At 37.4% G+C, this 13,773-nt stretch overlaps 1 protein-coding gene across 2 annotated transcripts in view; it reads left to right on the plus strand.

The window, feature by feature from the left end:
- The first annotated feature begins 1,314 nt into the window (after positions 1-1,314).
- The window catches only part of NUP153 (nucleoporin 153), a 38,992-nt gene continuing 26,533 nt past the window's right edge, over positions 1,315-13,773 (plus strand). For both annotated transcript variants that reach the window (XM_034429186.3, XM_034429187.3), the window contains exons 1-8: positions 1,315-1,531; positions 8,604-8,817; positions 10,775-11,023; positions 11,462-11,601; positions 11,682-11,810; positions 12,678-12,794; positions 12,915-12,959; positions 13,044-13,097. In XM_034429186.3, coding sequence (XP_034285077.2) covers positions 1,427-1,531; positions 8,604-8,817; positions 10,775-11,023; positions 11,462-11,601; positions 11,682-11,810; positions 12,678-12,794; positions 12,915-12,959; positions 13,044-13,097 — 1,053 coding nt within the window. In that variant the 5' untranslated portion in view covers positions 1,315-1,426. The remainder of the gene's footprint in view (positions 1,532-8,603; positions 8,818-10,774; positions 11,024-11,461; positions 11,602-11,681; positions 11,811-12,677; positions 12,795-12,914; positions 12,960-13,043; positions 13,098-13,773) is intronic.

The raw sequence follows: 13,773 nt of genomic DNA on the forward strand, positions 1-13,773 counted from the left end.
GCCTACTATGGATTCCATGTATGGATTCACATCGTACAATCTCATCGATTGGCCTTGTCCATCCCTGCTACCTTCCCAGCTTCCTTGTTCTATGATTGCTCCCATACTTATTCTCCTGACTTGGGCTATCCCCATGATTTAAAGTAACCAACTTGGTCCAAGTTAAAATCTTTCTGGGATGTGTTAGCAGGCTCAGGTTGAGCAACGAGCTCATGATATTCAGCAGTAGGAATAAGGCCCATCCAGCACACTTACCAAGCTGGAGAAGAAGGCGGAACTGGAACAAAACTGGTTGTTGCCTAATTTAGGTAACACTTCTATGTTTATGTCTGCATGCTTTATCATCAAGGAATCCCATCAACGTTGGCTTTTATTCCACACAAAACAACCCAATTTCATTTCCAGGCACGTATTAAAAACACATAACCATCTATGCACAGACCAGGCGTTCTACACAAAGAACCTTCGCGGAAGGAATCATTTGCCCATCTTTAGTTTCTCTTAACCAGTAGAAAAATAGTTGAGAGCTAGAGAACTTCATACCCCCCTAGGAAATGCCTTGCTAACTCCTAACACCGCAATCAAAAGCATTTAGATAAACGATCCCTCCGTTTTTATCTACCAGGTAGGTAAACCACTAGGATAATAAAGATCTTCAAAAGTGTATTGGAAGGATAGTTTCAAAGAGGACCGACCGATTATGCCTTCAGAGTTAGGGCCTCTATTCCTAAGAGTGACAGCACAAGAGAACCTCACTAGGCTGGCGATGAAACAAAAAGAAACAAAAATGACTTTTAGTTTCAGAATATCAAGCGCCAAGCTCTCCTACAAGAACGTATCGCGAGATTGCGTCACCGGCGCCTAGCGCTTCATTGGTAATCGCAGAAGTCAGGTCGATAACTCTGTTTCTGCGCAGCCCCTCTCAAAAACTACATTTCCCACTAGAGCTTGGCGTTCAACGCGGGATGATGCACCAGAGGAGTCGCTGCTTGGTGACGAAAATCGGTGCCGATGCGTGCCCTCTGGTTGGTCGGGAGAGAAGGAAGGAGGGGGAAACCTCGAACAAGCTAGACGGTGACGGGAAAGGGTGGAGGGGGGGGTGGAAAGGGAGGAGAAAGTGGGGCGGTAGGGACGGATTCGGCGCGCGCGCGCGCCAGCCAAATCTAAAGGGAGGCATCCTGTGAGGGCGCGAGGCCGGCTGCGTGGTGCGAGGCATCGCCATAGAGACAGTGACAGCACAGAACAGGATTGGGGGCGAGAGGAAGAAGAGGAGGAGGAGGAGGGAGGGGGGAGAGTGTGAGAGGGGAGCCCGCGCGGCGGGTGGGGGTGGGGGTGGGGGCAGGCCGGGCCAGGCCGGGCCTTGCCTGTGTTTGCGCCGCGCGCCGAGGGAGGGTGGGTGGGTGGGAGACTCGGAACAAGTACCAACATGGATTCAGGGGAGAGCGGAGTCGGCGGGGGCGGCGGAAAGATCCGGACGCGACGGTATCATCTGGCAGCGGCCTCCTCGAAGCCTTATCCAAGAAACAAGCAGGTGAGAAGGCCGCCGCGGGAGAATGGAATCCGTGGGGACGGCGGGAAGGGAGGGAGGGAGGGAGGGGGGGGCGAAAGGAGGAGGGAAGAGGAAGCCACCGTCGGCCCCCGGAACTGCCGGGGAAGCTCACTCACGCGCTTTCCCCCGCCCCGGGTGGGGGTGGAAGTCGGCCTGAGAGGGAGCCAGGCCACGTTCTGGCTGGACGGGCTACGAGCGCCGGGAGTCGAATGAGCCGCGGGTGGGGGGGGGCTCTTCTCTCTCTCTTTTTTTTCTTTCTTTCTTCCTGCCCCCTCAGTGAGAGGACGGGGAGAAAAAGGCCCCGAGCGAAGGAGCGTGCGTGCGTGTGTGAGAGAGAGAAAGATCGTGAGGGAAACAATTAGAATGGTTAATAATTCCACGTACTGCTGTGGAACGTTAAAAGCCGGGGAATGGAGAAGCCTGCGGGAAAAGGGATTCCCCTCAGGGGTGATGGGATAGCACGAAGGAGGAGAGAGAGAGAGAGAACAGGCCTCCTCGCGATCACTTTTTCCCGCTTTTCTGCGGATTTGACCCGCTTTTAAGAAGGCGGTCGAGGCTGACATCATTTTTCCCCTTGGCACTTTTTTCTTTTTTTTTAACCCCCTTTTTGTTTGTGCAAAAACCTTTCTTGCACGTGGTATAGGGCCAAAAAAAAAAAAAAAATCCCGTGTGCGTTATAGTACACACTGATCGCCGGAATTGGTTTGATTTCATTGGTAGGTGGGGTGGAGTTTTTTGTTTTTGTTTTAAAAAAATATAAATCCGATTAAGGTAGTTCTATCAAAAGAAGACGCAGCCTAGTAATTGTAATCTGCGAAGTAGGTTTTGGTTTTCAGATTTAATGAAAGCAAACCGATTTTGTGCCGTTTTTAAAAGATTGGGGGGGGCATAAACCACTAAATGGGCTTTGCATATCCAAAAACAAATTAAATTCAAATGAATATCTTGAATATCTTATAGAGTTCTGAGTTATATTTATTGTGTTAAAATATATGGACATGACTTTTTTTATTCATTGTGTTGATAAATGAATAATGCTGATTTGTAAACTAGAGCTATTTATTGTGTGTGGGTGGTCTAAATTGAAACATTTAACCTGATTTAACAAAAATAATTTAGTTGTCCATTTGAATTTAATTGGCAGGCCTGGTCTATCCAATTTCTACTTTGTTTTTTTAAAAATGTGACTGACAGGAGTTATGAGTAAATTAAATAATTATGTAAAAGATTAAAAACTATATACTATGAAGAATTTGGTAAGAGTCTTTTTCCTGGATTCCAATTACATAATTACTAGAGGAACATATCTCTTCCTTTGCAATTATTTTCTTTATTACCATTATTTAATGTATTTAATCATCAGGAACTGACTACTGTGTTACTTTTTTATATATATCTTGTCAATGCACACATGCTGTTTATTATAATTGGAAGTACCAGAGCTCAACAGTACGACTCATGCTTGCATACAAAGTCCTAGATTCAGTTTTCTGATGTTTCTAAGTAGGCCTGGAAAAAAATCTCACCTAAAGCCTTGGAGCGCTAATAGCGACCTGTCAGAAGTGCTGGATTAGATTGACCAGTTGTTGGCTTGATTTGATATGAGACAGCTTTCTGTCTCATATCCTGTCATCATTACAATCTCTGAAATCTTTATACAACAATTAACAGTTTATGCCTGTTTCATTATTATGCAGTTTTCTTAATTGATCTGTTTTAGGCTAATATTTGGTTTGAAGTCTAGGATTTTTTCCCTATGAATTTAACTTTATGAACTGTAATTCAAATGTTACCTTTATTATTATTTAGATGTTACTTTTATTGGGAAGAAAACAAATTCATGAATACATGTAGTCCTCAACTTACATCAGTTCAATTTAGTGACTGTTCAAAGTTACGACGACACTGAAAAAAGTGATTTATGACAGTTTTTCACACAACCATTGCACATCCCTCATGTTCAATTCAAACACTTGGCAACTGATTCATATTTATGAGGGTTGGAGTGTCCTGGGATTATGTGATCACCTTTTGTGACCTGATAAGCAGAATAAATGTGGAAGCTAGATTCACTTAACACCTTGTTACTAATTTATCAACTGCAGTGATTCACTTAACTGCAACAAGAAAGGTTGTAAAATGGGACAAAACTCACTTAGCAAATGTCTCACTTAGGAACAGAAAATTTGGACTCTATTGTGGTCATAAGTCGAGGACTACCTGTACATTTTTGCAAATTTCCAGAGGAAAAAGTCCCAGTAAAAACTCAAAATTATTTATTTATTTCATAGAATTATAACCTGATTTTAAGAATAATTCATTTTGAAATGCATAGCATATTTTTGAAATACATAGGCAATAATCATGTTATAAGAAATATTTCTTACATGTTAATTATTAAATATAGTTAGCAGGAAAAAAATACTATGTAGAGTCTGCCACAAAGGTTACAGATACTGGTTTCCTCCTATGAGGTTTAATTTAGGTCTCTTGAAGATAGTGGAACACATTAGTCAGTTCCAATGGACCCAAAGTCAAATTAAATATGCACATACAATTTTATAGAGTTTGATGGATTTGCATCTACTTCATGGGAAGTTTAGATTGCTTTTGATATAGATCCAATGTATTTATTTAAAGCTAGTTGGTTTTAACTTACTGAGAGTGATATTTATTTCCTACATGTATATGTAACATTTCCTATAAGTATATGTAACATATTTACTAAAAATGGTCAGCATTCAACTGAGAGAACCTAGGTGAAGAGAGGCCACTAGTATGTTTTTTTTAAAAAATTTGATTTATATGCCGCCCTTCTCCGGAGACTCAGGGCGGCTTACAATGCGTTAAGCAATAGCCTTCATACTTTTGTATATTTATATAAAGTCAGCTTATTGCCCCCACAATCCGGGTCCTCATTTTACCTACCTTAGAAAGGATGGAAGGCTGAGTCAACCTTGAGCCTGGTGAGATTTGAACTTGCAATAATTGCAGGCAGCTGATGTTAATAACAGTGCTTTAGTCTGCTGCGCCACCAGGGCTCTTAATGTTCCTTACACACCTTAAAATGTTTTTTTTGGATTTCACTCCAGGATATAAAAATCATGCTATCAAGTAACTACAAGATAGTAGCGTGCCAACCTTGTTATAGGCAGTAGACTCTTCCTTATTATCCATGAGTAGCTGACCAAGTCTCTAATAGGAAGGGAGATGTGTCAAGTACTCTGATCTGTGGTGGTTGGCATATTATCTGAAATTAGTAAAAGATCTTCCTGTTCATGGGGATCCCTCAGGTATCTAGTGATACTTCATAATTGACTACCAGAACATCTCTAAACTACATATTTATCCTTTTGGTAGGAATTTCAATCACATTTAAAACAAAAACTCTTATCCTGGAATAACCTGCACACAGGATCTCATTCTCAGATTCAATCTCAGTTTATTGTGTGCCCAGCTCATTATTTCATCCAGAGACTTAGTTCAGGAGGTGCATCACTTTTGCTATTACTTTGAAGAAGGATAGCTGAGTGTCATCAATAGATTCATTTCATCTATTGCCCTAAAATTCTTGATAACTCCCTCCAGTTAATTTTTATAGATGTTAGATAGCATTGGGTATAAAATAGTGCCTTGTGGTAGCTCCAGTAAGCCTCTATAGTGCAAAGGTTTAACCCATTGAGAGACCTTTCTTGGAAATAGAAGTCAAGTATATTGTAGCAGGGTACCAGCAACTAATAAATTATCCAGGATTGTTAAAATTTGTACAAAGTAAAAACACAAAAAAATAATTACCACGTTTCCCCGAAAATAAGACCCTATCTTATATTTTTTTGAACCCTGAAATAAGTGCTTGGCCTTATTGCCATGTGCTCAAAAGGGGATGTTTTGGGAAAAACGGGGTATATTAATAAAGGCAAAGGAGCATAAAGGTAACGGAACTAGGCAATAATAATTAAAACACTCATATGTTACTTGGAAGGACTTGAATCACATTAGCCAAAAACCTGGGCAAAGAGGTAGATCTTTAAGACCTTCTGAAACACCAGCAGGATATTTTGGATACTCAAAATCCAAATCTCAGAGGGAACCTCATTCCAGAGGACAAGTGCAGTGACAGAGAAGGTGTACTTCTGATAGCATTGTTTAGAGAGGAACACAGAGCACATCAACTTTACTATATCAAATGGCCAGATGGATATTATGGTGATAGGTGGTTCCTCAAGTTATCAGGCTCTATATCACATAGACGCTTATAGAAAATAACCTGGAAGCAAGCTTGCACTCATGCAGCTTAGGAAGTAGGAGTGTTACACAAGCAATCCAAGGCATGCCACTGCTTGCATTGCTGCATTCTGGGGGGTTTACAAGGGCGCTCCTACTTAAAGCATGTTGCAATACAGGTAATCCTTGACTTACAACCATTTGTTTAGTAACTCTTCAAAGTTACAACAGCACTGAAAAAAGTGACTTAAGACTAGTTTTCACACTTGTAACCATTAAAGCATCCCCATAGTCATGTGATCAAAATTTGGGTGCTTAGCAACTGGCATGCATCCCTGACAATTGCACTTCCTAAGGTCATGTGATCACCATTTGTAACCTGGCTCTGCCACAATTCATCTACAAGCACAACCAAAACCATCTGTTCTGAATTTATTTATTTATTTATAAATCCTGTCCTAGAAGATAAACTGCTTTCCTCCAGATAATCTGCAAAGAATGATGGTATCAGATGTACCTCATGAATCAATAGGGCCACATTGCTTCTGTCTTTCTCCCACAAAAGATCATCTGTAAGGGTTCTATGGCTGATTCTGGCCATCAACCAAGCCTAAAGCCAGACTATAAAAGATTGAGATAGTGGATGTTTTTTTAAAAATCTACAACTGTACAAACAACATCATCTCAAGCATCTTACCCCAAAAGTGGTGATTCGTTTCTGGGCAGTAATTTATATAATCATCTGGGTTAAGGGAGTGTTTCTTAGGAGTGGGTTGGCCATTGTCTCTTTCCCATAAGAACCTTATTTAGGCTATATTTGCACTGATCAGTAAAATACTTATTTCAAAAGGTTTTTCAATTTAATATTTTTTATTAGAGATGGTTTTGGGCAGCATATGCATGTGATTGCTTAGTTCCTAAAATTAATGCATCTAAAGCAGGGGTCTGCAACCTTAAACACTCAAAGAGCCATTTGGACCCATTTCCCACAGAAAAGAAAACACCGGGAGCCACAAAACCCTTCCCATGCCTGACTATTTCTTGAGCGGCCACAAAACTAGCATATGAAGTTGAATTAAATGTTCTGTTTTCTTCTGAAACTTTTCTTTTCTTGGATTTATCCATGGTTGGCCTACCGGGGGTTGAAAAGCTCGATAAATAGCGTGTCGGCTGGTGTCGTACACTGGTGGTTGTGATGCATATTTTGAATGACAGGGAGCCGCAGAAGAGGGGTGAAAGAGCCACATGCGGCTCCAGAGCCACAGGTTGCTGACCCCTGATCTAAAGCATAAACAGGAATAAAATATCTTGAGGACCATCTTCTGAATATGCTTAAATTGAATTCATTCTGTCAATATCTGAGAAGCCATTAATGGGGACATAGATGAGAACCTGTAACTCCCTGCCTGTGGAGGCCCACTTTCTCTTTTAATATTTAATATCTTGTGAAGGTCACTTTCATTTTAATTTTTATTAATATAAAACTTATATTAACTGCTAAATATAATTATATAGCTAAATATATATTAACTGTTAACTTAAATAAATTTTGAATTAACAAAAATATACTGTTTAAACAAAAACATGTTCATTTGCTACTAAAAGAGATACTAGCTGGGATACAAGCAGGCTTCCCTTGAGAGATAAGTCAAAGCCAGGTAAACAAGTATCCCACCCATATGAAGTCAGGGAAAGAAATATAGAAATATTCTGATGTTTTTAAAAGTTTCATTTAGAGCAGAGGGTTACTTAAATGAAGATGTGTGTCTTTTTTCAGTGAACAAAAATGGCTTTGTGTCATGAAACAGTTTTTTATGTGTGTGTGGGGGGGGGCAATATTGTTTAAAATCTTTAGCATATAACATTCCTCAGTATCAATAGCCCATACTAGAATTAATAAATAGAAATGGGAAATATGGTAGGATGAACTAAACAAATTCATAAACTCAGTAGTCTACTAAGAAATGCAGCATTCATTTTTCACAATCTGACTATAATGGCCAGCAAAATATTTCAACATGTTTCCGTTCTAAATCACAAACTTATTCTTGATCATGTATTATGTCTTTTTCAAATATAGGCAGATTGCCATGGTTCCAAGATATTGAGGAGGGCTGTGGGAAATAAGTTTTGAAATTATGCTGACTAAATGGAATCCCCAAAAGGAATCTTAACTCCTATCGCAAACTTGAACCCAAAAGAGTTCCAAAGTCTTTTTGTTTAGCATATTAAAAGCAGAAGCAAAAATTCACCCTCCCCATACTATTACAGAGAGGAAGAAAGACGATCCATAAAAATATCATTGAGTTTGAAGTTATCTCGCTATGGGAAATACCATTATTCTTCCCAATTCTTAAGAATGAGAGGAAATAATATGTATCTAACAGTGTAGTGGCTTAGGCATTGGACTAGGAATAGGGAGACACATTTAGTGAACCATGAAAGTTACCTGGTGCATTTATACCAGTCATGCTACCACATAGAGTTGGGAGATAAAATAAGAGAAAGGAATGGTATATATGGTAACTTAAGTTCCCGAAAGAAGGGTCAAATATAAATATAATAAATAATTATGATGAGGAATTGTTCTGTACATTTCTGTGTTCGCTGTTGAAAAATCTTTATAGGTATGGCAGAATTTGAAACATTGTTTGGATAAAAAATGTAACAGACTGCTAAAGATGTTTAGGAAATAATTTTGGATTTGCTGCCTCAGGTTTCTTGGCACTACTACAAATAGCTGTTAACTAAAGGAACTTTTGTAGTTTAGTCGTCTGAACTATGTAATAAAGCTTCCAATTTACAACTGTGTTTTCTTTATTTTCAATAGGGAATTATGACTATTGTGAAGGAATCTATAAAAAACATTGTTCCAACTTGGCTTCAAAGATACTTTACACAAAATGAAGAGACATCTCCAAATGAGCAAAGAAATCTGGAGGGGGATATAAACTACCATCCTGCCTTTGCAGATGATATCACTGAAAATGCTCTTGAGATAGATGGTCGAATCACTCCTGAGCCAACCAGAATTACTTTAGGAGGTGGGTTTGTTTATTTTATTAATCAATTAATAAGGGTAATCAATAACATTGCAAATTTTCTCCAAACATCATGAATTATGATAAAGATTTTGCTAAATTTTCAGGCTCATATTATGGAATGCTTTTTATATAATTGCTAGCATTTTTATACTCTTAAATGCCTTCCAAGATGATCAGATTAAATTCAATGGCAGATCTCATTTAATTTAATTTAATAATCATTACCATAAACTACTTTTTATGACCAACATTTTATTAAGCAACAGAAGAAGATAGTAAGACCGCTAGGTCCTTTCTTGACTTGTACATTTTTGTATTCATTATTTAATCAGAATAATTATTTGGTAGATTTAAATGTCCAATTCATTCTATGCCAAGAAGTAAACAAAGAAATTTGGCCTATATGTTAGTTGACTTGAGTTTTAAATAGAAATGTACTCCTATATCAATACTTGCCAATAGTATCATTAATTGCCATTATCAGAAGTCTGCACACACAATGTCCTCTAATCCAGTGGTGGGTTGCCCCCGGTTCTATAGAACTGGTAGTAAAACCGTTGGGAGGCTCCGCCCACCGACCCCAACATCATCAAAACACTTCTGCGCATGCGCAGAAGAGTGAGCACACGGGCGTGGCCCCGCTGCGAACTGGTAGTAAAGGTAAGTAGAACCCACCCCTGCTCTAATCGTAAAAAATAGCTTACTGTAAAATTGAAGTTGATAGGTAACAAGAAATTAGCTCATCCTCCTTTTACACAAAAAGGTATATCTGTAGTCCAAACTAAATTGGAAAATTTATTTCTCATTATTCTACTCTTCCAGTTAAATAAATGGTTTGAATGTAAATTTTAAAAGCAACAACAATTGTTGAGTTTATCATTTCCTATTTCAACTATTTTTCACTTAATCAGTTGTCGGAACTGATAGTTCTTTGCTTCAACGTGAAGCATAATGGACCTTCCTATTTCCACTATATCTTTGGATGTTTCAATATACCTTAAGATTACTGGAAAGAGAAAATAGTACAAGGAGTCCTCAAAACAGCAACTAGAACCAGAATTTTTGTTGTTAAGCGATGTGTTTGTAAAACATAACCATGCCACTTAGCAATGGCAATCCCTGCGTCCAGCTTCCCACAGCCAAAATGAGGTTAGCTCCATTCCTCTCAGCATTCTGCAAGTCCCTCAAAACCTAGATGTTATCTGGTCTTGTGAAACCTGGGAGATTTTTCTGTGGTTAATATCCCTTCCTGTTTTGTGTGCCTTTTTTATAGTTATTTTTTAATTATGACTGATTGTATGTATGTGTTTGTCTTGTCTGTGTGTCTATTATAATGATATACTGTAGGATACCCTGAGTCACTTACTTTCATGTGAGATGGGCGTCTATATAAATATGATAAATAAATTTTAAAAATGTTATATAATTTGTATTGCAATGCTTGTAAGCTGCTTTAAATGCTTATATAAGAGAAAAGGCAGGTATAGAATTACTCATAAATAATATTTTTAAAAATCTAATCACTCAATAACTCAATTGAATGTACAACCTACTGGGCATTTAGAATAGCTTATATTGTGTATTAGTCTTTTAAAATTATTTAAATTCTATGCTGCAGGGCAGTGTTGAAAAAGAATCTTTTTATTCGTTCTTTATATACAATAGTTTTGTTATAATAGTATAATTCTTGGCAGAAATATAATAGCTATTCTCATAAAATTTCCTTTCAATTTTTGGAGCCAGAGAGGAATGGAAAAATTGAAGTATAGTATGAAGTAGGCAATGTTTATTATTTAGTATCCTTTATAAATAATTTAAAATTTTCTTGGGTTTTCCTTTTTTCCCCTCTACATCACCTTTACAGAAGATTGGCTACTGATATGAAATTGTCCTTAATCTTTTTCTACCCATGCTTGCTACTTCAGATAGTTATGCGATTTTCTTTCTTTCTCTTTAGAGCCATCAACAAGTAGATCCAGCTTAAATTTCACAGATATTTTAACACGTCCCTCTCTTCATCGGAGTCATGTTAACTGCAACATTTTGGATTCCCCATCATCATTCTCTCAACCATCCACATCAACTGCATTTCCAGTTAATAATTCTCGACTTTCACTTGGAAAAGAAATGAAAGATTCTACCTCGCAGCATGAAGACGATAATATCTCAACTACAAGTGGCTTCTCTTCAAGGGCATCTGATAAAGGTAACTAATTTGACCGTAATTTTTAAACTAACACTAAAAAATTATCTGGGACCTATAGTGTTTTGTGTGTGTATATATATAAATGTGTGTTTTTTCTTTTGTTCTTTGTTTTACTTAATTAAAAACTCTTTTTACTCATGTCTAGCAACCATCCTAGCTTACCTTTTTCTACCTTCAAAATAAAGTGCTGAGATTCAGTCAAGCACTGTTTTTATTTTTTAATAATATCTCTGGTTCCAGAAGCATTTTTGAAAATAAAAATAGTGCTAGAGGATTTATTTTTACAATGTGCCAGACCCTCATGTTTTTTAATGTAATAATTATAATCTAAAATAAAAAAGGAATCAAGAGGGCAAGGTTAAAGTTTTCTCTATACTATATTTGTTTTAAAATGCATTTTATAATAAGATATTGATGCAGTTATATGTATATTTTTAGACATAACAGTTTCAAAAAATGCTTCAGTGCCACCTTTGTGGTCTGCAGAGAGTGAAAGACCTGTTTCCCTTCCTCAACATTTAGCAAATAGTTCTAAAAAACCTGGATTCAATCTGTCTGCCTTTGGAGCACTCTCTCCTGTAAGTACTGCATAATAGCTGCTTTAGCCCTATTACTTGTGTTTCCAGCTTCCTAATTAAATATCTTTCTGTATTTCCAGTCACTTGGTAATGCATCATTTCTTAAGGCAAGTCAGCTAGGGAATTCTCCATTTTATCCTGGCAAAACTACATATGGTGGTGCAGCTGCAACAACAAGGCAGTCCAAACTACGAATTACTCCATATCAGGTAAATAAATGCTGATGATTTCAGGAAGTCCTAAGGGTTGGGAAATAATTTCTATGTTTTGTGTACCAGTTCTACATATTCTTGTCTTAACATGTATTTAAGGAATGTAATATTTCCAATGACAATTCAGCATTGGGAGCATGAGATATATTAGTTTTTGATTGTTTTGGTCATGTTTTGGTATTAATTGCATAAACTTCAGGCTCATGTATTCCCATCATTTCCCTCTCTTCTGGGCAAGATTCAAAGATTTTAATGTCAGTAAAAGTTTTCCAACTTCATTGTTTTCCTACCAATGCTAAACATGTTTCAGTTTAAACCTAGTAAAAACAAAAGTGAAAGCTACAAATTATGGTTTTTACAATAGCATCTCATAACTTATTCTACTATACTTCTCAACAATCTTACTGAAAGTGTTATTCTAGAATCTGCAAAAGGTTATGGAATATGATCCCATGTCTCCTCCTCTCCTCTGTGAGTCAGCTAAAAGGAAAATGCTACAGTGGTTGTTGCCTTTTTCTTCCTAAAATATCATGTTACCACATGATGGCAAAGGAAGAATTGTGTGAAGTAGAAGGTTACTACTATAATTGCCTATTTTGATGCTTCTCTTTTCAATGCCAGATCCTCCCTCCCTCCCTCTCATCATTCCATCACTCCATAGGTCTTTATATTATTTCATTATGCCAAGATGCTAGAGGTTTCTCTTGTCTTATGTTATATCATACTGAACATAATGATTTTTCTCAAACTTGTAGAAATTTTCAAACTTGTAGAAATTCAGGAGACAGTCTGACCATTACTGTGTCTGCTATAATAGGAAAATTAAAAATAAGGATTATGATGTTGATTGTGTTGATTTTTCAGACACCAATAAGACGACAAATGAAAGCCAAGCAAGTGAGCGCACAATCCTATGGAGTGACAAGTTCCACTGCAAGGCGCATATTGCAGTCTCTGGAGAAGTTATCAAGTCCATTAGCAGTAAATACTCTCTTTTAAAAGTTATTTTCAGTACCTAACCCAATACTATCTATGTATTATCATTGCATTTGATAAATATGTCTATACCTGCAATTTAACAGTGTCATGCTTATTCAACAGGATGCTAAAAGAATCCCCTCTTCAGTTTCTACTTCATTGTCATCTGTAAGTTAATTTTCAAACTTTTGAAATTTCCTGACAAACTTAGTTTCAAAACCCAAGACTTAATTTTTGTGTTTTATGTTTCAGCCTTTGGAAAACAGTGTGCTGAATGTTAGCAATTTCCATTCATCAAGGAAAAGAGTGAGTTAATTTACAAAACCTTACCATTATTTTTAAGCTGTGCAGAATTTATTTAATTCTTTGATGTGGAACTGTTATGTGGAATCTGACAGAGGACTTATAGGGCTCCAGTAGAAATTAGGAAGGAGAAGAATGTTCTGATTTGGCATGGAAACTCCAGGGAACACTGATATTTTCCATGTGTATCTTTGGACTATACTGATCCAGCCATTCAAATAATGCTCGAGCTGTTTTCTGAAAATATAAAACTCTTTTCATTCCAAACCACACTCCAACACCATGAATCAGTGACTGTTCTGGAAAATTGGAACAGTCGGATCAGTATGGTCCAGAGAGGGAAAAGCCCCTCAGAAAACTCTAGCATTCTCACAAATACTCTATTCCTCAAACAACATTAGACTGTCTTCTGTTCATGTTCGAAATTTAGATTTTAGATTAACATACGTGATATAGTAAATTTCATCTTATACTTTGTAATTTTCCAATTTTTTTGCTGCATTGGCCATGTATAAACAAATACAATTTTATTTTCAGTTCTGGGTTGTAGACTTTTGTGTTGAAACGTTAATTCCTTGCTAACTGACAACTGAAAGAGATGTCAGATAGATAACTGATGCTGTTTTCCTTTTGGCACATGTCAGATAGATGCAGCCACCTGTCATTAAGTGGAAAAAGA

Source organism: Pantherophis guttatus, chromosome 3 (genome assembly GCF_059756535.1).
Source record: "Pantherophis guttatus breed Tessera chromosome 3, ASM5975653v1, whole genome shotgun sequence".
NCBI lineage: Eukaryota > Metazoa > Chordata > Lepidosauria > Squamata > Colubridae > Pantherophis > Pantherophis guttatus.